Raw genomic sequence first — 27,929 nt, 5'->3', positions numbered from 1 at the left:
GAGCACCCTTTTGTTGGCCACTCACTGTCCCTCAATATTTTTAGGATTAAACTAATACATTTGCAATAGATATCTCAGGATGAATTCTGTATGAATATAATGAACCTATATAATCTTAGAAATCATTTAATACCAGATTTTATTTTTCCAACACAACCAAAAGTTTTATTAAATAAAATTTTATTGTCTACTGTTTACACTCATGTTGCTGCTATAAAGTACAACAACATATACAGATTCCTAGCATGAATTACTCATTGTTCACCCCCACTGAACTACAGACATTGCTTGAGAATTAGATCTTTGCTTTAGGGATTAAAAAAAAAAAAACTGGGGCATAGTATCTTGAAGAGTATTCTCAAGTGACGTGTTGGAATTCCAAGGCATAGCCGATACAGTAAAACAGCACCGACTGTGCTGTCCCTGGGAGGAAAGGGGAATGGAAAACAGGCAGAGTAATTATAAGCAGTTGTTTCTGGTGACAGATTTGACTCTGAAAGCTTGATTCTGCTCATCTGGGCTAAGTGGCTGCTTTGAGGAGGAACAAATAAAATGGGGGAGGGTGGGAATGTGGATACTATGAGTTAAAAAAGTATAAAAAGTAATTATATCTAAAATATAGATTAAATATAAATGATCCAGAACTCATTAAATAAGCTCAAAAATACTGGAAAGTGGCAATTTGAACTGCATTTATTTTTAAACAAATGGGGGGAATACTGAGTGTCCTGAATGTTGTGTGCAAAACTGATCCACGTCACCATCTCACCGTCACAACCGAACATGGCAAGGCAGGTACATTGGTTTCCAGCATCACAGGCAACACTGCATGTAGGTTTTTTAATGAATAATGTAAACTTTAATGTTAAGGCAGCTGGTACTAATGCTGCACACAGGCTTAGCTCCGTGCCCATTTCAGGAATGAGACGGTCAACACTTGAAAACAAACTGTGAGAGAAGAAAAGGGGAGCCAGCATTATCTGACAAAAACAATGAGTCAAAATATTTTCCCTTTCACACACACAAAAATACTGGAACATTTAGAAAAACAAAGCACCCATCCCGCCAACTTCAGCCTGTTCCTTAACAAATATTTCAAAATACTGATAAATAATGGTGACCGCAAGCAGAATTCCAGTGCCCGAGCCAATGGCCCCGAGGAAGTCGGCCAACACCGACAGGGCGCCGATGCACAAGCCCCCAAACGCAGCCGCCGTGGGGATGTACCTGGAAGACAAAACCCCGAGTCAGGCAGGGGAGGCCCACAGGAAGGGGCAGCAGGAAGCAGCAGTAACAGGCAGAAGAAAATTGAACTAACGCGCCAGGGAACTGTCCGCAGTACTGACGATTCGTCCAGGGCTGTGCACAGTTACGTGTTGATGAAAATGATGAAAGGAATGATCTGACTCAAGAAATGATCTGATTTCAAGAAACCAGTTAATAGCCAAGAAAGGCAATACATGATTTTTACAGCAGAAGAGGAGAATCCTCAACTGTGATTTAAGTATTGGAATGTTTAATATTGTTTGTAAGTGGGTAACCTTTAGCTCCCTCTCGTAGATGAAGAGTAAATATCAAAATGCTTTCTAAGTATCAAATTCATGTGACAAGATTTGGATGACCCTATTCAATAGTAATTCAACCTTGGCCACATGTTAATATCACCTGGAGAACTGTTAAAAATAATGGGATTGTATTTAAAATACTCCAGAGGGGGAAAAAAGATGGGGGCGAGGGACCATGGATGGGGAAGACAGTAGATGAAACAAGAATGGGAGAAGGATAACGACTAAAGCTGGATACAGTTGAACGCAGGGGTTCATTATACCACTCTGCAATCTATTCCGTGTTGTAAATAAAAAGTTTAAAATACCAATGCCTTTTCAACAAATGGTTCTGGAACACTTGGCTATCCACATGGAAAAGAAGGAATCTGGACCCCTATCTCACGTGAAACAAAAATGAGCTCAGAGTTGTCACAGACCTAAACATAAGAGGATTAATCTTTGTGACCCTGGCTTCTTAGATACAATACCAAAAACAGCACAAAGAAACCAAAGAAGAAATAGAAAAACTGAATATCAAAATTAAAAATTTGTGCATCAAAGGACACCATCAAGAAAGTGAAAAGACAACCCACAGAATGGGACAAAATATTTGCAAATCATTTACCTGATGAGATACATCCAAAATATTTTTTTTACCCTTATAAACAGTAATAAAAAGACAACCCAATTAGAAATTTTAAATGAGCAAAAGAAGAGACATTTCTCCAAAGAACATATTTGAATGGCTAATTAACACATGAGAAGATGCTTAACATCATTACTCATCAGGGAGACGCAAATCAAAACCACAATGAAAAGGGAAAAACCACAATGAGATACCACTTCATACCTACTAGGTGGCTAAAATCAAAACAGGAATTAGTGCTGGTGAGGACGTGCAGCAGCTCCAGACACTGCAGCTGGATGCAGAATGGGGCAGCTGCTCTGGAGAAGGGTCTGGCAGTTCCTCAACACGTTCAACACAGTTACTACCCAACCCAATAGTTCCACTCTGAGAGAAATGAAAACATATGTCCACACAAAACCTGAACAAGTACGTTCACAACAGCATTATTCACGACAGCCAAAAAGTGGAAACAACCAAAATTTCCATCAACTGATGAATGGATAGACAAAACATGGTACATCCATACAAGGGAATATTATTCACGAATAATGAATGAACCCCAAAAACATTATGCTACGTGAAAAAGACAGTCACAAAGGATCACATATAACTCCATTTATATGAAATGTCCAGAACAGGCAAATCTACAGACACTAGATAAAAAGCCTGGGGCTGGGAGGTGGGAGGGTGGGTAGGAATGGAGAATAACTAATAGGTACAAGGTTTCTTTCCAGGTGATGAAAATGTTTTAAAAATTATATTGTAATGATTACACACTCAGAATATACTAAAAACAAAACCCCACTAAACTGTATATTTCAAATGAGTAAATTACATGATATGTGAATTATATCTCAATAAACTGTTATCAAAAAACAAAAAACGGGGGTTTCCCTTGTGGCGCAGTGGTTGAGAGTCCGCCTGCCGATGCAGGGGACATGGGTTCGTGCCCCGGTCTGGGAAGATCCCACATGCCGCGGAGCAGCTAGGCCCGTGAGCCATGGCCGTTGAGCCTGCGCGTCCGGAGCCTGTGCTCCGCAATGGGAGAGGCCACAACAGTGAGAGGCCTGCGTACAAAACAAAAACAAAAACAAAAAACTGATGCCTGGGACCCACCTCAGACCAGATAAATCACAATTCCTAGAGGCGGGATATCAGTATTTTTTAAAAGCTCCCAGGTGGTTTTAAGTGCAGCCAGACGAGGACCTCTGACCTACAGCATTTTAACACTGGGCTGAGCAGTGAAGGGAACATAATTTCAATTAAAATAATAATTTAGGTGTCAATTCTGATGTGGAGAACAATTCACTTTTGTGTTAAATTTTGGTTCTTTTGTGTTAAGTAGAAGAAAAGTGCTTCAAATATGAATTTAAATAACATCTGAGAACAAATGATAGATTGAAAAACCAAGAACACGTGTGTGTATGTAACACATTCTCTCTCTCTCCTATCCAAGACTGAGTCTAATGGCCTTCCTTACCTATTAAGCTCATGAACCATAGAGGTATCCCTGTGGCCTCTCATTACCATTTGCTGTTCTTTAAGCTGTTTAGCTACCTGCGAAGAGAAAAACAACTTTTAAAATCAAACTCTATTTCACTGTTTACTACTAGGTTCTGTGTGAAGTGCTCTCCACAGAAAATACAGGAAGACTGAAGTAGACACTGTCATATCATAATATTCCCTGAGGCTACAATGCTGCACAACCACATTATCCATACCTTAAGCCAGGGTTTCTCAATCTTTCCTTAATTATCACCTCCCTAAAGAGAAATTAAATACTAAGGAATAAGACTTTGTCGGGTAGAGTTGAGCTTTGGATGGTCACAAACCATTGTAAAATCTAAGAATTTTTCACTTTCCAGGAACTACCTGTAGTTTTTAACTCCCTGGGGATGACATTACCTCATTAAGAATGTATGAATTTGAGTTTAAAATTACAAAAGTAATTAAGTGTATCAATTACCATTTGACACCTAAAAATTATGAATTTTTTTTTTCATTTTCAAACAAACCAAATACTTACATCTTTGGCTGAGGAACCAGACACCTCTATCCATGTCTTAGAAAAGAATGCACATGATCCCAACATGAAGATGATATAAACAACCACATGGACAGGATCCTCAAATATGGCGCCCATGGACTCAGGAGGAGAAAGGTAGTAACAAAGGCCCCCCACTGGGTAAGAACGAGCAGGTCCTCCCCCACTGACGTCCTATAGAACAAGAATAAAAAGCACAAATGGTCACATTTCTGTGACTTCAAACTCCTCAAAAATTATGATGATGTTTTAAGCTCAAAGCACCTACAGCTAATGATTCTATGTAACTTAAAGGATTTACTTTTGTGTCTGTATCTTCACCCTTACAAAATTATATAGTGAGTAAAAAAAAAATTATATAGTGAGTGTCTATTACATAAGACATTGTGAATATATTAACAGAAGAGCAATTTTTAAAAAAAATTATAATACTTCTACAAGAAGAATCTTCTCTTCCTGAAGACAGGAATAGATCACATCGATCTCTGATAACATTTAGAGTCAGAAATTTTCTGAACTATTTAAGAGTACATACATATTCTTTCACTTCAAGGTATGCTATTAAGAATGCAATCAACTGAAATATTAACAGAAGACTAACGACTCACTACCTAAACTTTATATGATTTGTATATTGTAAAGAGTAGTCTTTTAATAAGTATAAAGGGATTTTTTAATCCACACAAACATTTAAGAATTTTTATAGTAAAAGAAATGGGAATAACATGTATTTGCTCATATTAAATAGAAGTTCTGGGCATAGATGGTGGGAAAGCAATTTTTGGATGCAATGATTAAAATGTCTGGTTCCTGAATTTACAATTTCCAAATGATTCATTTACTGTGCCCCTAGAATCACTGATTCTAAATCAAAAGCCCTGACAAATTAAACTTCCCAATAGCTCTCTCACTTCAAAAAAAAATCTCATTAAGATCACAACACAATCTATACAACCACTCAGTGCATTTATTACTGTGAAATTATCATAGTAATAATGACTGCCAGATTATTAGCTCATGAGGGGAGGGACAGTCCCTCCCCTCACCACAGGCAATCCAATTTCTGTTAAATGAATGGAAAAGGAGTCCAGCTGACCCTTGAACGAGGGGGTTAGGGCACCAACCCTCCATGAAGTCGAAATCCACATATAAGTTATTGTTACTCCTCCGCGTACACGGCTCCTCCGTATCCGCAGTTCTGCATTGCAGGATTCAACCTGCTGCAGACCATGCAGTACTGAAGTGTTTACTACTGAAAACAACCTGCGTCTAAATGAACCCGTACAGCTCAAACCCATGTTCAAGGGTCAACTATTCTGGATAAAGGGAATCATACTTCCTTCAACTGCCTTTCAAGAATTACTGTTTCATCCTATTAAACTTTACATTTTAAAAATGGCCTTCAGTAAATGCAGAAAGATACATCGCTACAACTTACAATACAAAAGGTAGCACGTTAAGACAAATGCATAGAATAAGCACCGTATTTCAGGAATGACTAAAAAAATAGTTCTTTGGGGGAATACAAATTCTAGAATTACATATTCTGAAAACAATAAAGGCTCTTACTCTTCTCTAATTCTGTAGTTTTAAGGGGGAAAAAACACTCCTTGGTCAGGTGAAAATTTAAACCAGTCAAAATTCAATCCTGGACTTCCCTTGTGGCCCAATGGTTAAGAATCTGCCTGCCAGTGCATGGGACATGAGTTTGATCCCTGGTCCGGGAAGATCCCACATGCTGCGAAGCAACTAAGCCCGTGTGCCACAACTACTAAGCCTGCACTCTAGAGCTCACGCGCCGCAACTACTGAAGCCCGCACGCTCTAGGGCCCACGTGCCGCAACTACTGAGCCACATGCTGCAACTACTGAAGCCGGTGCACCTAGAGCCCGGGCTCCGCAACAAGAGAAGCCACCAAAATGAGAAGTCTGCGCGCCGCAACTAGAGAAAGCCCATCCCGTGCGCAGCAACGAAGACCCAACGCAGCCAAAAAAAAAAAATTCAATCCTACAATAACTCACACCTCAATCACAATGTGGCTGGATTGCTTTAGGAGCTATGATGAAAATCTAAAAGAGGAAGGCAGAATTTACTGGATTCCATTTCTAGCAACTGTTCTCTCTTCAATATAGTTATTACGTGCCTTTCTTATTTACTGCCATTTGGGCCGTGAAAAATGGCGAGGGAGGCAGGAGAGGCTGATTTCGGTATCCTATATAATCAGCAGATAGCTTCTTGGAAAAAACCATTATTCTAGACAATAGAGGAATAAGATTACAAAACAGGGAATCACTTTCATAAGAGCAACTGTGATTTTAACCTAAAAGGTCACTCAAACGAGATGTGAAAATGCTTCCTAGACGTAAAATAGTACAGTACTCGGCCAATCTTAGTTTTACAATGCTTACAGTTTTACAACTCTTCCAAATAAATGACAAACTGGGCTACAGGTAAATGAATCTGGAAGTGTTATATATAGCAACTGCTTCAATTATGGCTCATCTCTTTCAGTTAAAAGCATGAAATGCAAATTACAATAAATTTGAATACTTAGAATAAATAATGAAATACTCACAGCCCACTGTCCTAGTAAATTTACTAAAAAGTTGCCACTAAATCGAACTGACAGCATCTGGGAAATAACATACAGGTTGGACACCAGGGCCGACTGCAGGATGATGGGGATGTTGGAGGTGTAGAAGAGCTTGATGGGGTAGCTGCTGTACTGCCCTCGGTACCGGGCCGACTTAATGGGCAGGTCCACACGAAATCCCTGAAAAAGGAAGCTTAGGAGTGAGGCGGAGAGGCTGCACGTACCACGACTCCAGACGAGGCAAACAGTCACAGGAGGGACTTTGCAAAGACAATGCTAACAAACTTTCCCTTCCACAGAGACACACAGAAATAGAAATCCTTTTCTACTTCATAATTGCTAATATTTTGCACCTCAGAGTCTAAACGATGGAATTATTTGCCTAACTAGATTTTGAAACACTGACTTAGCTGCTAACATTTCAAATGGTATTCTCCTCTTTAAGAGCAAAATAAAAATCCACACTCCACTTAACTTCAGCGAAGAAAGTATACTTACCTGAAAATATATAACAACAGCAAACACGAAAACTGTAGCAATGAGGTTCATGAGATTGGGTAAATTCTGACGATAGAAAGCCTCCCTTAGAGCTCGAACTTTGTCTGTCCTGGTGGCCAGTAAATGAAAGAGAGCTATGACTGCACCCTCAAACTCGGTACCTGATAAATCAAGATAGAAATCGGCTGTAGCTTCATTACCCAAAGTTGTCCCAAAAGTCAAAAACAAATAACCTTGAAGCTCCAGTACAAGGCAGAAAATATGAGTCCAGATAATTCATCTATGTTTATGATACAGCCATGTGTGGAGCTTCTAAAAAATATTTACATCATTGAGGCAAATATGTCTTTTTTTTCCATAAATCTTAAGTTTTCTCAAGAGACTATTCTTGATGAAAACAAAGTAGAATAAACCAAAGCAAATATTTAGTTCATAATGATTTGCCTCACCTTTACTTTAGGGAAGGGAAAAGAACATTCAGAGGTGGGGTGGGGGGAGATGGGGAAAAGAAGCAGCAAAGCAGAATAAAGATGTCAGAGTTGAAAGACAGACATTACTCTACCAAGCTTGCCTTTAATTCATTTTACTAAGTATATTAATAAACCATCACCGCTATTTTCTTAAGGCTGGGACCAGGTTAGATGTTAACCATTACAAATCTTGGATGGCATTTGAGAGAAGTGGAGATGGGTAAGGGGAAACACAATGAAATATTTCATAATTTAGGTGCTATTACAAAGCCAAGGAGAACAGCAGCAAAAGTACTAGTACTCCCTGATGATGCAATAAATGATGTTTTTTTAATCTGAAATCCACTACCTTTTTATCCCTCGAGGAATGCTGAAATCAGTCAAAATCAATGACTTCTGCAACAATGGCTTAGGCAAATAAAATTTTTTAAATGTTTGCAACCACTGAAATTTTAAATGAGCAGAGGCTAAATTTTAGATACTATTCTTTCTGAAGCAACAGTTCATACTCCACCAATCTCTGCTTATCAGCTTTGGAACACCTGACATCCGCCGTCGCCTGGGACAGCAAACCAGGGCGTCTGTCAGCAGTCCCGCTCCACCACCTCGTGCTCCTCTCAGCACACACCCGGCCAAACCCGTGCAGTTGTGTCCCTGTGCGTTGTACCTCTGCCAGTGTTAATGGTAGTGGGACTAAAGGCCTTCCAGACAATGGTTTCACAGATGTTGGTGGCAATAAAGAGGGAAATCCCAGACCCCAAGCCGTAACCCTTCTGTAGCAGCTCATCTAACAGCAGCACAATCAAACCAGCAACAAACAACTGTGGGGAAAGAAATGCAAGTAAGCTGAAGCAAGAATAAACTCAGAAAGGGGCAGTGAACACCATTGACTACTTTCAAAGTACAGGCATTTTCAACACTAAAACCTAGTCGATGCAGTGTCACTATTATGACACCCTGCATCTAACCCGATTTAGTTTCATCAGAAGCCAATTCTGAAAATGAGAGGACTGGAAATGTTGTTACATTATAAAGCAGACACTTTGACTTTTAAAGTATATTTCTATTTCTCTTATAATGTTTAAATAAGACCTATTGAAAAGCACCCTAAAACAAAAATGTTCACAAAGTTGTAGCATTTATGACAGCAAGAAACTGAAAAGCATTCCAAATAGCTTCAAGTAAGTAAAAGACCAAATGAATTATGATACAGTAACAAGATGCAATTTTATAGGCCATTAAAGGAAAAGCATGTGAACTATGCAGATACATTTTTAAGTATTATAGATTTTATATATGTGTATAATATATAAAATATACAATAGAATAAGTCAAAAAGTAGAGTACAAATATGTACACAGATTATAACAATGTAAAAATGCATTCAATACATACAGTGACAAAAACTGAATATAAATCTGAAAACAATTAAGGGTTCACCAGGTTCTTAAGTTCATGGTTTTTTTTTTTAAAAAAAGAAAGCATACTAACTTTATGTGAAATTGAAAATTCTTAATTTTCCTCTTGGAGAAAACATCAATAAAAGTATGTATCAATTAGAAATAATCCATAGCTTTACAAGTGACCTCTTTGGTCATGTGACTCCTTCCCCACACTTCAGTAACCTAATCAAGGGGGGAAGAAAATGTGCTTCTAGGCCCCCAATCTCACACCTGTCCCCACTTCAAAGACACCCTCCTACAGACATGAGGAGATGCTCCTTCCATTCCTCCCAGCTCTGAAGCCTCCCACCCTCGTTCCTTACTCAGTTCACCCAATATCCCTGTTAAGAAGAGAAAACTACAGTACACTATTTGAAGCATGCTTACCTTACCGTGTTTTTTCTTTTCCTTAACTGTCATTTCAATGGCTGTACAGAGCCTAACTTGTCTGTTTACAATCTTTAAATTTGAATTTCAATGGACTGTAAAAAAGGTAAAATTCTCAAAACTCCTAAGAGAGCTCACAAATTCTTTACTGTTTGAAAACCAACTTTACCAATTTGACAAGATAAAAGACAAGTTAGGACTTAACTACTGAGATTTTATTTTGACCACAGTTATGTAACAAGTACATACTCCCCATCAGAAATACAGAAGCCCACCCTCTACAGGGCATGATAGCTGTCCACAAACCATCAGCCAACCAGTGTTTTCATGGACTTCTAATTAAATGACCTGTCCAAGGTCACACAGGCAGCTCTGAAACAACGATAATTCTCCAAACCCCTGTTCACACCAATGTCCATCAGACTAGAGGGTGATTCATTTATATCTGGTGAAAATCAAACTTGTGCTTCTCTAACTGGACAAAGGAATTACAGAGAAACCTAAATGAGAAATGGTTTCTATAACTAAAGGAATAAGAGATGGTAAAAAGCATGCATGCCTATGCAGGGAATGAGAAATCAGAAACTGACAGCATCTCATTGACTAGAACAGTTGATAAAAAAACTGAATATTAATTGCATGCCTTCTAGAATGTTCAATACATATGAATCTCTAAAGTATGTATAAAAATAACAAACATTTCAACCTTGCTCATGCGTGCACGCACACACACACAACTCAGTTTGACAAAATAATACTTACCTCTACTATGTGCCATGCACACTGATACTCTCTCTACTCTTTTTTAAAATTTTAATCAACACCCACTATTTAGATTCCAAAACTCACTAGTGGAAAAACACTGACCATGTGAATGAAACAAGAATAATTAAGGTGAGAAATACCTTACATAACAGCATGCAAACAGTTTTCAAAATCTCTAGGTGGAAACACACTGATCTAATCACATCTCTTTAGCAAATCTACACATTGTCAATGTTAGCAAAGCCTTAAAAAGATGCAATGGGTCACTACCCACCTATGATCAAATGTGAAAAATTTCTCTATACATTAACACTAGAAGGATTAACCACAGAACAAATATTTGTGCACCAGAATTTATGTAAACAACTTAGTATATACCCACTTCACTTGTTCCGTTCCAGGAATTTAACTATTCCTTGATTTCTGGTATGGAAAAAAAATTACAATAGCTTAACTCCATTTTTTATCAATTCAAATTCATAACTGACTTCATAAGAAGTCAATACTTTCACTAACTAACCCAGAACTGGTCAGCTGAGGTTCCTTAAGAATATAAATACACCCTTACTAAAATACTAGAAAAATTTTACTGATGCATAATGTTCTTAGAGCAAGATGCCAATTTTGAGTGTCTTTTAGAAAGCAGGGTTATTCTAACTATGGGTCACAAAGCAAATGCTGTAAAGAAACAAAATAAGGCAAAAATTGGTGTATCGGTATCCTCATGTCAAAGAACTGAAAGATACTAAAACCAATTTTCAGAGGATCTTCTTTCCCATCCATTGCAACTCTTCTTCCTCTAATTCCCCGGGGTTGTAAATTTGCCAGTCAAGGTGTTTTTTATTTTTTTTTTAATTTTCTTACTTTTTCTTTTTGGCCACACTATGCGGCCTGTGAAACTTCCCTGACCAGGGATCGAACCCGTGTCCCCTGCAGTGGAAGCACGGAGTCTTAACCACTGGACCACCAGGGAAGTCCCAAGGTGTTTTTTAAATGGAGAAATAATGACAAAGTTATCCTTTAAAGAAGTGTACCTTATACCAAATGGGAACTCATTGGGGCTCAGAAAACTACCTAATAGTCCATTAAAGATTCCTTCCCTGGTTAAAAGATGAAATATTTCCATTACATTAGAAAAGCCCTGTGATATGTGATATGTGTTAATGATGCCCAATAAACACCTCCACAATCCCATTCTCCTTGTTCTGAATCATACTCACTAAACAATCTTCTTACTATGATTTGTTTCCTATATAAGATTTCCTATAAAAAAAAAAGATGGTCAAGCATGCCAATCCGAAATGGTTGTATTTCTCAATGTATATATATACTAATAAACTGGTGTTTTAGTTTTATTTTAAACTATTTTTCTGACTTTGATCCTTTTGACCATTAAAAATTTTTTTTCCTAAATTAATCCTAATTTCGTAGAGTGAACAAGAGGCATCTCCAAGATAACCAGGACTCTAGACGTTTAGTGTTTAACTTAAGCAAGCTTCTTTTCAAAATCCAGTAAATAACTATTATATAACTTAAGTACAGTCCATTCCTGGGTAACTTCTCTAAAGGATTTTTAATGACTACATTAGAGAAATATCTTCCAAACTTTACGCATTTTAAGATACTTAGTAGAGGGAAAATCACGTTGGCCTTCAAAAATTCCATTCCAAAATATCCATTTAAAAAATCCATAGGATATACATGTGTGTTTATATGGTATTTCACTTACTGTAAGATACTATTATTTGTAACACTATTATGTGTGTCATTAAGAAAGAAAAAAATACTTCAATTAAACTATGACACAATAACCTATTACAAAGAATTTTTTATTTTCTACTTAAAAAAAAGTTTAGACTTAGACATAGATGTTTATCATCTAACTTGCTCTTTCTGTGCCTCTGTTTATACACAATAACTCTTCATTTCAATAACAAATCACAGCAGACTGTTGGAAGACATTTTAAACAGCAGTTAAACTCAACGACATGTTTTATCAACAATGCATATAACCAAGTGATATAAGGACGATATAAACAGCTTTGACCAAGTTGACGTACACATGCAGGCAATGCCTACCATCACGACCGCCACCTGGCTGACCGCACGTGTGACTGCATCAACTCTAAGAAAACATCCTGATTTCAGAGACATCAAAATGTGAAAAATGTGCATCTTAGAATCAGTGAAATACAGTTGATTGATCCATAATTATTAGACATCTACGGGGCTATTACATTTTAATTTTTAACATCGAAACAACTTATACATGTCACTTCAATAAAGTAAGAAAATGAGTATATCAATCACCTAAAGAATTGTTTCAAAAGAAAAGAAGGAACAAACTTTTTTGTTGTCCATATGAAAAATTGTATTTCTTACCTGAATGATGATAAGGAGACAGATTCCAGCACCCATTTCAGCGGGATCCCCATACATGCCCGTCATGACATACACAATGGCTTGCCCAATGGTAATGATCATACCAAATACTGACAAAAATTGGGGGAAAAGGAGTACATGCTTATAACCAAAGACAAAAAAGACTAGAAAAACATCTTTGCCACAAAATTCTCAAATTTGGAAAAGGCTCTTTATTAATTGTACTGATGCTCACGTTTCTGGGCTCCATTGAATAGGGCTCTATCTTTGGGTGTATCTCCAACTTCAATGATTTTGGCTCCAGCTAACAACTGCATAATCAAACCAGATGTTACAATTGGGGAGATACCCAATTCCATTAACGTTCCTGTAAAGGAAGGGGAAAAAAGTAAATAATCTTTACGATATCCAATGCAGATTAATTTAGAAGAGTCCCAGTCCTTAATTATGTCTATGAAATACATGTTAAATGTTAACAAGCAAATTTTCATTTTCTAAACATTAACTGCTAAAAAAAACCCTCTCATTTATTAACACAACCTCACAACAATGCATTAATCAAAATTACTATAAATACTACAAAAATGTAAATTTCTGTGAATTCTAAACTTAAATTGTTAAAGAAATCCTTTGAAAGAAATTGTCCAAGATTTCTGTCCAAATCACTATTTTTAAAATGTACACTAAACATTTTAACGCAGGATTTTAAAAGCCCAAAAATTAAATAACAAGTTCATAAAAAGATGATATTTAAGAATATCTGTGGGGCTTCCCTGGTGGCGCAGTGGTTGAGAGTCCGCCTGCCGATGCAGGGGACACGGGTTTGTGCCCCGGTCCGGGAAGATCCCACATGCTGCGGAGCGGCTGGGCCCGTGAGCCATGGCCGCTGAGCCTGCGCGTCCGGAGCCTGTGCTCCGCAATGGGAGAGGCCACAGCAGTGAGAGGCCCGCGTACCATACACACACACACACAAAAATGAATAGCTGTGACTCTCCTAATTCAAAATATAAAATTATATAGAAAGTCATCAAAATCAATGTTGTAGAATGTTGAGTGGCATGAAAAATGTTAATGACATAGTGGATAGGAAAAATATTCAAAAATAGCATGTACAGTTTGATTTCATTTAAATATTTAAATGGAAAATCATTTCCTGTTATTTTAGTCTGGTTATCAACATGTTTCTATTGTTAATGAACTTATCTACGAAGCGGACTCACAGACATAGAGAACAGACTTGTGGTTGCCAAGGGGGAGGGGGTTGGGAGAGGGACGGTTTGGGAGTTTGGGATTAGCAGATGCATACTATTATATAGAGAATGGATAAACAACAAGGTCCTACTGTATAGCACAGGGAACTATATTCAATATCCTGTGATAAACCATAATGTAAACGAATATGAAAAAGAATGTATATATGTATAACTGAATCACTTTGCTGTACAGCGGAAATTATCACAACACTGTAAATCAACTATACTTGAATAAAATAAATTTTTAAAAAATATGGCATCTTAAATGGATTCTTCATGTTTTCTCAGATACTTCCTCAATGGGAAAAGATAAAAATATGTTTTATCATTAAAGCTAGTAGGCAGGTAGGGAGATTTCTTTTTATATTAAATCACCAAAATTTAAAACTGTCAAATGGATCTAGTCCAAAAATTAATCCAGTCAAGCTTTAATGAACATTTCATTTAGGAAATATGGCACTTCCACTCAATAGGGAAAAGAAGGATAAATGGACCTTGGCAAATAACTGGCCAATATAGAAAATTAAGCCTAGATTCCTTATCTCATGACTTACATTAAAATAAAGGCCACAGATTTAGAAAATATAACCATAAAAGACAAAATACAAAAGTACCAGAAGTGAGTATGCTTATAATCTTGCAAAAGAAAAAGCCTCTCTAAGCCTTTCTATAACAAAATACATAAAGGCCACAAGCAAAAAATGGACGATATGATTAGATACAACTGTGAAACCTCCATGTGGCAAAAGACAGGGTAATAGTTAAAAGAAAAATGAACACAAGTAACAAAGAGCTCGTATGTCTAAAGGGCAAAGAATTCTTACAAATGAATTTTAAAATGAACAAACAGCAGTGAAATAAGTCAGAGAAAGACAAATACTATATGATATCACTTATAAGTGCAATCTAAAAAATACAACAAACTAGTGAATATAACGAGAAAAGAAGCGGGCTCACGGATACAGAGAACAAACTAGAGGTTACCAGTGGCGGTGGGCGGGGGCAATATAGGGTGGGGAGTGGGAGGTTAAAACTACTGGGTATAAGACAGCCTCAAGGGTGTGTTGTACAACACAGGGAATATAGGCCCCCCCCCGCAAAAAAAATAGAAAAATAAAAAAGATAAATGGCATGGCCACTCCCAATAATGCTCTTTTCTCAGGAAAATACCAACAACATAAGAGGAAACCCCAGCACCCAAATCTGTACTATGTAACCCTGAAACTGTAACCAAAGCTGGCTGGGTCTGGTGGAAATCCTGGTAATTTCTAATTCTGAACTGAGAACTGAAGAACCCAGGAGTTGTTGAAGCTAGATCACAAAGACAAGGTTCCCTGCCCCTGCTGCTGAGGTCTGAAAGCTGGTTCTCTCTCCACAAGGCTTAGTTGTTCTACCTCCTCTTTGGGTTCCAAAAAATGACTAGTATCCTTCCAGTAAATTCCATTTTTGTGTTTAAACCAGTCAGTAATTTCCTATGACTTATAACAAGTCCACTCATAGAAGAAATAGAAATATTCAATAAAAATATAAGATGATGTTCAAGCTCACCAACACATAAAGAAATACAAATTAAATACCAGATACCAATTTTTACTTGTCTAACACAAAGACTAAAGGACAAATATTATCCACTATTGGAAGCGAAATGGTCATTCTCATACACCATAGCAGAGTGTATAAAATAATTCAAAGCTTTTGAAAGACAATTTAACAATATCTATCAAAAATTTAAGTGTACATTCCTTGTAAACAAGCAGTTAAACTTCTAGAAATTCATTCTATTAAAAACTTACAGAAGAGTATGATAGTAGTCATGGTAGCATTGATTATAATGATATAAAATTGGGAAAAAAACTACATGCATGACAGATCCTACAGGCCTTGGGGTCATACCTAAAACACACTCCTTACTGTCTACAAGCCTCATAATCTGGCTCTTGGATTCATCTGCAGCATCATGTCCTACCACGTTTCCCCTTTCCTTTTTTCTTCCAATCACACCATCCTCCTCATTGTTCTTGGAACACATTAAGCATACTCGCACCTCAGGGCCTTTGCACTTGCTATTCCCTGGGGGAAGGTTCCTCCCCCAGATCTTCACACGGCCTTCTCTCACGTCCTGCAGGTCTCTGCTCAAATGTCCCTTCCCCCTCCCAAGATACAGTTCATGTAGAGTCTACCTTCCCAAATAGAGTAACATAAACTCCACGACAACAGCATCACTGTCTTGATCACTGCTCTAATCTCAGCACCTAGCACAAAGCTCCACTCATAGGAAGAACTCAATAAATACCTGAATGAATGATTAAAGAAATCGTGGCACATCCATATAATGGAATAGTATATGGCCATTCAGTAAAATAGGTCATCCAAGATATTAAGTAAACACACCAAGTAGCAGAATAGTTATATAGTAGATCTTATTTTTCAGTTTTTAAAAAAAGTATATAAATTCATATATATGAATATATATTCAGATAAAAGGTCTAGACGGTTATTCACCAATCTGTTGTCTTCTCAGGAGTTACCCCTGAGAAGCGAGACCTTCATTTTCAGCTTTATACAAATCTGAAATGTTGGTGCATTTTTTTTATAACAAACAAATGTTACTTTTTTGATGTAGGAAAAAACCCACCCCAAAAGCCCCTCCTGATCCAGGCCCTCCCTATCTCTCAGCCTCACTGATCAGCATCCCCCACCCGAATCCCCAGCCTGCACCCCGTGTCCTCATGCATGTGTGCTGTGACTCAGGCTTCCCTCTCCCGACGGTCCACAGGCTGAATTCCAACCCAAATGCTCTCCCAGCATCATCTCCTCCCTGGCACCACAGATCAGTCTTTCAGTCCCATGAGAAACTCAAGAATACACTTCAGAGAGTCCAGGAAATCTCCTGAGATTTTATGAAAAATCTGCACGTGTGAATGTACATGCATTTTTCTAGGGAGAGTACAGATAAATTTAATTAGATTCTCAAAGGAAACATGACCCACAAAAAGATGGAGAACCAAAGCTCTAGACAATGCTAATCACTCCATTCTGTCGTAACTCTATACTCTGTACATACTTCTATTATTACAATAAATACACAGGTTTGTAATTATCTTTATGTTTGTCTCTTCTCCTAGGCAATGAGTTTCTTTTACCATATACTGCCCCTCCCCATAGACATCAAAAAATAGTTGTTTCCACATTTTCACATCTATTTGATGTCAGTACTAGCATGGAGGCAAAAGAAAAGCAGCATATACCTCTGTTGGATGCAAGAATAACTCTCATCCAGTAGAAAGGATCTGCAGAATCTGATGACATGATTCCAAATAGTGGTATCTATAAGATTACATAAAATATTTTATAAAAATGTATTATATAAATTAAGTTTGAACTTAATTTATAATGCATTCACTTAATATTTGCAATACTTAAAAAAAACCCACTACTTCTCATGTTCAATAACAAAACAAGCATACTTTAAAAGTAAAGTTCTTTAATGAAAATAAAAACAATGGGAATCATTACTTACAACATTTCACTAGTAAATATTCCTATCAGTATGGAGATATGTTACACAACAATGTGAATATATGTAACACTACTGAACTGCACACTTAAAAATGGTTAAGTTGGTAAATTTTATGTTTTTGCAATTAAAGAAAATGCTCCTATCAGTACAGGATATATCTACCACGTCACAGAATAATCTTGGAAAGCTATGGGTACTAGTGACAGCCACGGCCATACTCCAAATGTAAGACTGAAGACGAGATATACAGTAGAATACTATGCAGCCATTAAAAATTATACTATGAAGCTTGTAACAGTATGAGGATGTGCTTATGTTGTAATATTAAGTATAAAACAATGGTTCTCAAGCTGGGGCAACTTTGCCCCCCCAGGGGACATCTGGCAATATAGGAAGACACTTTTGGTTGTCCCAACTTGAGGGGGGTGCTACTGGCATTAGTGGGTAGAGGTCAGAGACGCTGAACATCCTACAATTTATGGGACAGTCCCCCACCGCAAAGAATTATCCAGCCTAAACTTCAGTGCCATTGTTGAGGAAACCTAGTATAAAAAGAATGGTATGAAACTGTATAAATAAAGTAAAAGATCAACACTGTAAAAATATGCATAGAAGAAAAAACTAGGTGTAAATTTTTTTTTAATCTTGAACAGTGATTATTCACAGGCGGTGGGATTACTGTTGTTTTTTTCTTCTATATTCTTTTCAGCATTTATCATATTTTCTATAATGAACACATATTACTTTTTAATCAGAAAAAAAAAAACAAACCTTAACTTCAGAATGCTTCCTATTATACGACCCATGTTCAGAACACAGCACTTGGCCATACCCCCTCCCTCACCATGTAGGAGAAAAATACACTTCCAATTTCATAAACCTTCCCTATATGAAGTTGATTTAAAAAAAAAAAAAAGTTCCAAAAGATGCTGCCAGCAATTTTAAACAGGTCATCTGGTCAACCTAAACCTCTTTGGACATCTGAATATATTAGCTGGGTTAGCAGAAGCAAGAAGCACAATATTTTGTGTGCACCCTATAGATGCAAACACTCTTCAGCTAATGTGAGAGATGGGGAGAAAGGAAGTTATTGAATAAAAACCAATTAACACTACAGGATAGTCCATATCACAATATTCCCTAAGTGGGGGAGAGACCAATCAATCAAATTACCTTCCTTAATTGAGTCTCATAGAGATAGCCATTACCTCCATGATTAGATGCTTTGCGGGATAACAAACAAGAAAGTCAGCCAACCATCCCTAAGTAATGGTATTCCCTCCGTTCCCGTAGTCAACAGGATTAAACTCAGTGTCTAACTTTACTCCTCTTAGTAAATTCCATAGTTACAGGACCACGTCCAACAAGGGCAGCAACAGGAGCTATTTTCTATGACTCTCAAAGTTGCAGAATTTCAGGCTTTGCCCTATATTACATAAAATAATCAGTTTCAACTTCACAAAATACAGTATACACTTCAGAGAAACAAGCATTTCATGCTTGAATGGAAACCCTGAACCAATCAGACGGACAAATAGAAAATTAGTAGTAGGGATCTCCAAACGCAGTGAGCACTGAAACCAAGCAAGATATTTCTGGGCTAAAATGGCAAGCCGTGAGTGATCAGGTTACAGAATTTCCCTCCCCAATACATAAGAAAACACATTTTTCAAAACATGTAAAATAGTAAAAGAATTTAAAAATCTAAAGGAAAAATATCTATAAAGCAGCCAAACAAGAAAAAGAATCATAAACTTGATGGTCATAGGCGGGGAGAAAACAACCATCGAGGAATAGGGACTCAGCATGAAACTGCTCCAACCATCACAAAGGGAAGGGCACAGAATCCCCACAACACTCCAAACCTGGAGAAGAGCGGGCTGCACAGATATCCTCATCTCTCCTGCCTCCTTTGGCAGCTGAGAGGAAATGGATGAGAGAAGCCAGGAACGGGGCTCTCTCTGGTGCAACTGACAATTACAGGGCTACACTGAGTCAGGAACTGGGGAGCGATCTGAGGTCAGTAATGGAATAAAGCCCTCCTCAGTCAGGTGGTGAGGACCCTCACAAGACACATAACAAAAGTCTAGCAAGAGAGCAGAGCCCAGGTGGCATTTATGGCACTTCTCTCAGTTGATCTCACCTCCCACCAGTTCCTCAAGCTAAAAAAACACTATGGAGAACACGAGACCCCAAACCCTTCAACTGTGGCTGGGAGGGGAAAACTGTGGCTCTCTCTGTTTGAGATTCAGTGGAAAGAGAATCAAGAAATCACCAGCCCTGGGCCAAACTGCCTAAGCGTGAGAAAGACAAAAAGGTACAGCTTGGGCTTCTCTGGTGGCGCAGTGGTTGAGAGTCCACCTGCCGCTGCAGGGGACACGGGTTCGTGCCCTGGTCTGGGAAGATCCCACAGGCCGCGGAGCGGCTGGGCCTGTGAGCCATGGCCGCTGGGCCTGCGCGTCCGGAGGCTGTGCTCCACAACGGGAGAGGCCACAGCAGTGAGAGGCCCGCGTACCACACACACACAAAAAAAGGTACAGCTTGACAACCATGTAAACACATTACAGAAAAAAAATAATGAGGTAACATAAAATGCATAAATTAATTTATGGCATGAAACAGTCATGAGAAATGTCACACTTTAAGAAATGTAACTCAAGTTATGTTTTCTTCTTCTTGGGTTTTCTTGGGTTCCAGCTGCAAAGCTGCAAATATTTACTATCTGGCCCTTTACAAAAAAAATGTTTGCAGACCCTTGGATTAGAAGATTCAATATTAAGATGGTAATGCTCTCTAAATTGACCTATATATTCAAAGCAATAAAAATCGTAATGACAGGAGACTTTCTTAAAGAAAATGACAAGCTGATTCTAAAATTCAGATGGAAATATGAGTGACCTAGAATAGACAAAATCATTTTGAAAAGAAAGAACAAAGTTGGATGACTTTTACAACCTAATTACAGGACTCAGTTTAAAGCTACATTAATCAAAAGAGTTATGGTTTACCATAACAATGGAATATGATCAATGGAACAGAACTGAGAGTACAAAAATAGATCCATGCTTATATGGCTAACTGATTTTCAACAAAGATGCCAAAGTAATTCAATGGAGAAAGGAGAGCCTTTTCAACAACTGGTTATGCAAATAGAAAAAAATGAACCCTAACCTTACCTCACGCCATACACAAAAATTAACTTGGAATAGATCATAGACCAAAACATACAAGCTAAAACTGTAAAATATTTAGAAGAATACAGGAGAAAATCTTCACAACCTTAAAATAGGCAAACATTTCTTAGATAGGAAACAAAAACCATGAGCAATCAAAGAGAAAGATAAAATGAACTTCATCGAAATTAAAAACTTCTGCTCAAAAAGTTTTGTTAAGAAAATGAAAAGGCAAGCCATAGACTACAAGAAAATATTCACAATACATATATCTGATGAAGGACTTGTATCCAGAAAATATTTTAAAATGCATATAATTCACTAACAGACAAAAATGCAATTTTTTTTAATGGGCAAAATATCTGGGGAAAGAACACTTTACAAAAGATAAATACCCAATAAGCATATGAGAAAGCTGCTCAGTATCATTGACCAGGGAAATACAAGTTAAAACCTCACCGTGGAGAAAAGAGAACCTTCCTATACTTTGATGGAAATGGAAAACAGGAGGGTCCTTAAATAATTAAAAATAGAGCTACCATAAAATCCAGCAATCTCACTCCTAGGTATATGACCAGAGAAAACTCTAATTCAAAAAGATACATGTGGGCTTCCCTGGTGGCACAGTGGCTGGGGGTCCGCCTGCCAATGCAGGGGACACGGGTTCGTGCTCCGGTCTGGGAGGATCCCACATGCCGCGGAGCGGCTGGGCCCGTGAGCCATGGCCGCTGGGCCTGCGTGTCCGGAGCCTGTGCTCCGCAACAGGAGAGGCCACAGCAGTGAGAGGCCTGCGTACCGCAAAAAAAAAAAAAAATATACATGCACCCCAATGTTGACAGCAGCATGATTTACAACAGCCAAAACACCGAAGCAACCTAAGTGTCCATCAGCAGGCAACTGGTTTAAGATGTGTGTGTGTGTGTGTGTGTGTGTGTGTGTGTGTGTGTGTACAATGGAATATTATTCAGCCATAAAAAAGAATGGAATATTGCCATTTGCAGCAACATGAATGGACCTAGACAATATTATACTTAGTGAATTAAGTCAGGGAAAGACAAATATCATTTACATGTGGAATCTAAAAAATAACATAAATGAATCTATAAACAAAACAGAAACAGACTGACATAGAAAATAAACTTTATGGTTACCAAAGGGGAAAGAAAGATGGGGGAGGGATAAATTAGAAGTACAGGATTAACAGATACAAACTGCTATACATAAAATAGATAAGCAACAAGGATTTACTGTTTAGCACAGGAAGGTATATTCAATATCTTATAATAACCTATAATGGAAAATAATCTGAAAAAAATATATATATATATAACTGAATCACTTTGCTGTACACCTGAAACTAACACAATATTATAAATCAACTATACTTCAATTACAATAAAAATGAAAAAAAACCTCATCCATTAGAATGGCTAATATTAGAATGCTGAACAATACTAAGAATAAACAACGATGCAGAGCAACCAGAACTCCTATACGGCTGATGGGACCACTTGGAAAAGAGTTAGTTTCTCACAAAGCTGAACATACATTTACCATAAACCTTAGCAATTCTACTCATAGGTATTCACCCAAGAGAAATGAAAACAAATATCCACAGAAAGCCTTGTACGGGAACGTTCATAGCAACTTTATTTGTTATAGCCAACATGTGGAAACAACCCGAATGTCCAACAACAGGTGACAAGATGAACAAACTGTGATACAATCAACATGGATACAATCAACACCATGGATGAATCTCAAAAAGCTGATGAAGAAGTTAGACACTGTATCACTCCATGTACATGAAATTCTAGAAAAGACAAATCAAATTATAGAAATAGCAGATCAGTGGTTGCCTGAGAATGGGGTGAGGTGGGAACTGACTAAGAGTACAAGAAACATTCTGGAGTAACAGAAATGTTCTATACCCACTGAGATAGTAGGTATGTAGATGCATACATTTGTCAAAACTCTTTAAAATGTACACTTAGAAATGAGTATATTTTGCTGTACATAAATTGTACCCTTAAAAAGTTGATTTTTTTTTTTAATGGAGGGGAGGGGAATTTCCAAGATGTTAAAACAAGATGGTAGGAATATGGATGATTCTTCTTTTTTTCTACTTGTCTGTGTTTTTCAAAAGTTCACTCTCCCTGACCACGCAAAAGAATTTCCAACAAAGTATAATAGTAAAATATTTTAATGATCAAATAGTTTCACTTTTCAAAAAAATAAATTTGGCTTTTCCCCAGATTATGGACTTTATTTGTTCTACTCCTTCCTCATGTAATTTTTTTAAACTTTCTTATATGTATATTGGTACTTTTCAAACCCTCAAAGAACTTTACTTAAATTATCTAATTTAATCCTCACAATACAATAACCCTGTGACATGGGCAGGTCACATTTTATCCTCATTTTATGAACTTAATCTCTGTGAAATTTTACTAAAAAGCATCATTGAACTTTATTAATTTATAAACACAGAATATCCCTAGGATTCTAGAATTTGGCTATTGGGGATTTTTTAATTAATACATAAATTTACAACATGATTAAAAGCAAACAAAGTGGAAAAATATTTGCCCTATACATGTCAAAGATTTAACACTTTTATATATAAAAACCTGTCATAATGGCTTCCCTGGTGGCGCAGTGGTTGAGAGTCCGCCTGCCGATGCAGGGGACACAGGTTCGTGCCCCGGTCCAGGAAGATCCCACATGCCGCAGAGCGGCTGGGCTCGTGAGCCATGGCCGCTGAGCCTGTGCGTCCGGAGCCTGTGCTCCGCAACAGGAGAGGCCACAACAGTGAGAGGCCCATGTACCGCAAAATAAATAAATAAATAAATAAAAATAAAAAACCTGTCATAAATCAATTTTAAAAATCTCAAGGAAAAAATAGGTAAAGATCATTAACTGAAAAGTAAGGGGAAAAAAGAAAATATGTTCAAACCCACTAGTAAACCAAAAGAAATACACAGTAGAAGATAACCATTTTCACTATCAACTCAGATTAAAATGATGATGCTCCTATTTACAAAAGCAATCTAAAGGTCCATTGACAGATGAATGGATAAAGAAGATGTGGGGTGTGTGTGTGTGTGTGTGTGTGTGTGTGTGTGTGTATTATATACACACACACATATAGGAACATATACACAGACACATATACTATGGAACATTACCTAGCCATAAAAAAGAATGAAATGATGCCATCTGCAGCAACATGGATGGACACAGAGATTATCATACTAAGTGAAGTAAGTCAGAAAGAGAAAGACAAATACCATATGATATCACTTATATGTGGAATCTAAAATATAACACAAATGAACTTATTTATGAAACAGAAACAGACTCACAGATATAGAGAACAGACCTGTGGTTGCCAAGGGTGGGGGGAGAGGATGGATTGGGAGGTTGGGGTTAGCAGATACAAACTATTATATACATAATGGATAAACAGCAAGGTCCTACTGTATAGCACAGGGAACTATATTCAGTATCCTGTAATAAACCATAATGGAAAAGAATATGAAAAAAAAATATGTATATGTATAATGAATCACTTTGTCGTATACTAGAACTAAGATAACATTGTAAATCAACTACAGTTCAATTAAAAATAATTTTTAAAAAATGATGTTGCTCAAAATAATTCAGTATATTTACTATTTGAACTAAAATAAGTTTCTCAAATTCTAACCAACCAAGACCTTAGAATAACAGTACAGACATTTGTTTAATGTTTGGTTACATACCTGACAACATACTAAGAAGATGAAGAGAGTTATAGCAGTCCATAGTACCTTCTCTCTAAACTGGATCTGCGCAAGAAAACAAAGAATGATCAATCAAAACTAAGAAATAGCAAATATAAAGAAAAATCCATATTAAACCTTAACCAGCATTCCCCATCATGACATGCTCCTATTATTTACTCTTAAAATACTCTCGCCCTAGTCAGTAGCAGCTAAAGCAAACAGCTAAACTTCTCAAACATCTTCCTTTACTTTTTCCAGAATTAAGTACAACTTAAATACAGGCTGGCCTCAAGGCACTGTACCACATTAACTGAGACTGAAAAGGATGAAAAGACACAGATCTAATACGCACACATTTCAGTTAACACTGTATTGTGGAAAGCTAGGACTGCCTGTAATATTATTCTGTGAATGTTTCATAGAATATGAAAAGCTAAAGTTTCTTGGGATGCCTTACATGTAACTGGAACAACTATTTTTATAACCTCAAAGCAATAAAAAAAGAAATATACTTCTAAATAAACAGTAAGTTTAACAGAAGTCTTACTTTACTCTTTTTAGTCCCTATTCTGGTTAGTTCCATGCGAAATTGAGCATACAGTAAAAGAGCAATGTCTGGGAACTGACCAGTTTGGGATTAACAATATTTCTGGAATAGAAATGCCTCAGTTCCAAAGGCGTACAATGATGGAAGAACAATTAGATGTGGTCAATATCTTCCGAATGCATTTCTGTGATTTTTTTCTTTGTACTGAACGAATCAAGAAATGGGAGGTATATTAACTGCACAGTTGCAATCCATTTATGTGCAACAGTTGTACTCATCAAAACTGACCCAACAGACTGGGTCATTCCTAGTGCGGTAGACCACAATGGACAGGAGAATACTATATCTTATAACACACAGACCAAAGAAACACTTGGTTTGGAAACGTTACAACTTAAAGAACAGTCAGTTTTGAAACCATGAGATAAACTAGATTTAAAAGGTCTACACTAGTTTTATTCACTTTGTGCCTCTTGCAAGGAGAAGGAACAGGTAATATTTTTCCAATTACAACCAGAAAAACATTGGGGAAAATAAATCAATCTAGATAGTTTAACAGAATAAGTCATTTAGCTACCCTCTATATTACTAAAATATTATACTTACTTTCCTTTCAGGTTTCTGAATTTCTGGTAGAACTGCACAGAAAGGTTTGATAACTTCTAAAAATTTGACTGTTAAAAAATAAAAAAAGAATAAATGTCCCTATTACAAAGTTTTTAAAAAGAGATGTTATCTTTCCAGAGTCAAATACAAATGTTTTCTTTTAATGGCAATCCATCCCATCCACACCCCCCAAAATGAATTAACCATAATGCTCTCCATTTCAAATACATAAGGGAAGAGAAATAATTCACGGGACAAAGGAGCCCAAAGGGTTTAAGGGCTGGTCAGCAGAAGCAAAGTAATACAAGTATCCTTGTACCACAATTTTGCTTCCTCATGCTTGAATCTCACCCCTTTTATATATACAGAAAAGGAATAATTCAGTGAGCACCACTACATCAAAAGGAGTAAATGCAGTGTACTCACAAGACCATGCATTACAGAAGGAAATAGGACATATCAGAGAAGGAAAGTACAACAGGAAATGGGCTGTAACTGCAGGACTGACTTAATTGGGGACTGAAAAATGCTGAAATGCATAAATGAGAAAGATCACGGCACAACCTTCTATAGGTAGGTTTTCAAAGTACTGTATACAATCTCTACCTCATTTCACTAAGTCGCTATTCATTGCTTGGTCACTCTCCCACAAAAGGATCTCAAAGTACTTGTGTATGTACAATCATCAGCCCAGAGAATGACAACTACATTTCATTAGAAAGTACTGTTTTCCCAGACAACTCATAATATTGAAAAGATAAACCAAGGTTCTTTAAGGATAGGCACTCTCTTCTGGCACGGCTTAAGTCAAAGTCCTGCCAAAGAACTGAAGGATGAAGATGATAATCTCTCAGTCTTTGCCAGCGTCTATAACGTACAGAAACACAAAAAGCCACAACTAGGTATTAGTCATGATCATCTTCCCTTACAAACACTGGATTCTGTATATATGAACATCAGGATATCATTTTTAAACTGACATGGGTAATTACACTTCAGCAGTTAGCCAAAAGTTGACCACACTATATATTTTTTTAATTTATTTTATTGAAGTATAGTTGATCTGACTATATTGTCTTTTTATAAAACCTCTCAAAATGATGGCAGCCACTGATGTTTGACAGAATTCAGAAATTCTCATGGGCAGATGTTTTGTTACCCAAGTACCATTTCAGACGATCTGGAAAGCAAATCTGAATTATGAAAGTGTTCATCTCTAATGTAAAACCAATGTCAATCACATCGGGAAACTTCCTAGAACCCCTTTACCCCTTTTCCTTCCCACTTCCACCCAAGCTACCCTCCCTGATCTCCTGGCTTAAGATCATCCGTGTTGGAGTATTTATGTAAAAAGCAATGCTTTTTTGTCTGCCACTTGTCTATTCTTGTGCTGCAGAATTTAACCCATTATACCGCTAATTCAAGACCAAGGGTCTCCTCTACTTCCTTTCCAGCTTCCCCCAAATGTCCACTAGTTAGCTAGCTGGCCAGTGGGTGCACAGCTTGGGTTTGCGGGAATCCACTAATACAACAGTCACCCCAACAGCGATGTGAAGGTTCCTGGTGTTGAGGGTTTGGGAGAGGGCCCTCAAAAGATCCCCATTATGCAAGGCCTTGTCCCTAAGGCTTACACAACCTGAGACACGTTTAGTTTTCAGTACACACTACAGAATGACTGAAATGAAAATTTTAAAGAAAACTTTATGCCACCAATCGCCTCCTTTCCTCCCCGAAACTACACGCCATGCATCACTTTTTAAAAAATGAAACAAGTCAGGGACCCTCATTCATCACAACTAACATGCCAAAGAACGGTGATTTGGGACTAAAAATATGAGTTTCCTAAGTTCCTGCCTGAAAAATTAAAAGTGGTCCAGGTTTCCCCTGGTTCCCTAACTCCCCGCCCCCAAAACCAATGGCCTCTCCGCGCCGTGTGCCGTTCCTCGCCACCCACCAAGATGCGCAGACCCCGGACCTCCGGGTCCCGACCCCGCAGCCGGCCCGGGCGAGGCCTCGCACGGCTGGAGGAGCCTCCGCGGAGGCCCCCGGCTCGCGCCCTCCTCAGCGGCCCGGCGCAGCCCGCGTCTCCCCGGCCCGCGGGCTAAGCGCTCCCGGGCGGTCGCCTGCCCCACCGCCCGCGGCCCGTCGGCGCCCGCGCCCCCGGCGAAGGCCTCGCCGCCGCTACTCACTGCCCATGGCGGCGGCTAGAGCGGCCCGGCGGGGCCCTGCGACCTCGGCGCGGCCTTCGCTCGGGTCCCGCGGCTCGGGCCTCGGCACCCGCTCCCGACACGCTCCGGCCCGCCCCGC

The 27,929-nt window shown here is 38.0% G+C and overlaps 1 protein-coding gene across 2 annotated transcripts; it reads right to left on the bottom strand.

Annotated features, from left to right (window-relative positions):
* Window positions 1-81: 81 nt before the first annotated feature.
* On the bottom strand, window positions 82-27,929 carry SEC61A2 (SEC61 translocon subunit alpha 2). 2 transcript variants are annotated; one of them, XM_082647521.1, is made up of 12 exons: window positions 27,812-27,929; window positions 25,623-25,690; window positions 24,467-24,532; window positions 17,258-17,336; window positions 12,992-13,123; window positions 12,757-12,866; window positions 8,448-8,601; window positions 7,311-7,471; window positions 6,795-6,992; window positions 4,202-4,393; window positions 3,656-3,732; window positions 82-1,227 (listed from the first exon to the last, which is right to left on the bottom strand). In XM_082647521.1, exons 1-12 carry the CDS (start codon window positions 27,816-27,818, stop codon window positions 1,041-1,043), a joined length of 1,431 nt encoding a protein of 476 aa, XP_082503647.1. In that variant the 5' UTR covers window positions 27,819-27,929; the 3' UTR covers window positions 82-1,040. The 2 variants fall into 2 exon arrangements, with proteins under 2 accessions (XP_082503647.1, XP_082503648.1); XM_082647522.1 differs by lacking the exons at window positions 82-1,227; window positions 3,656-3,732; window positions 4,202-4,393; window positions 6,795-6,992; window positions 8,448-8,601 and having other exon boundaries at window positions 7,319-7,471.

Source organism: Grampus griseus, assembly GCF_964374135.1.
Source record: "Grampus griseus genome assembly, chromosome: 2".
Taxonomy (NCBI): Eukaryota; Metazoa; Chordata; class Mammalia; order Artiodactyla; family Delphinidae; genus Grampus; species Grampus griseus.
This window is presented reverse-complemented; position numbering and strand designations above follow the sequence as displayed.

What these genes read in the sequence shown, in the direction of transcription:
- SEC61A2 (XM_082647521.1), bottom strand. An exon ending in TATTCTTGCATCCAACAGAG is followed by an intron (nt 13,124 to 17,257) that starts GTATATGCTGCT and finishes CTTCCTTTACAG; the next exon opens with GAACGTTAATGGAATTGGGT. An exon ending in CTGTTGTTATATATTTTCAG is followed by an intron (nt 6,993 to 7,310) that starts GTAAGTATACTT and finishes TTCCTTTTTCAG; the next exon opens with GGATTTCGTGTGGACCTGCC.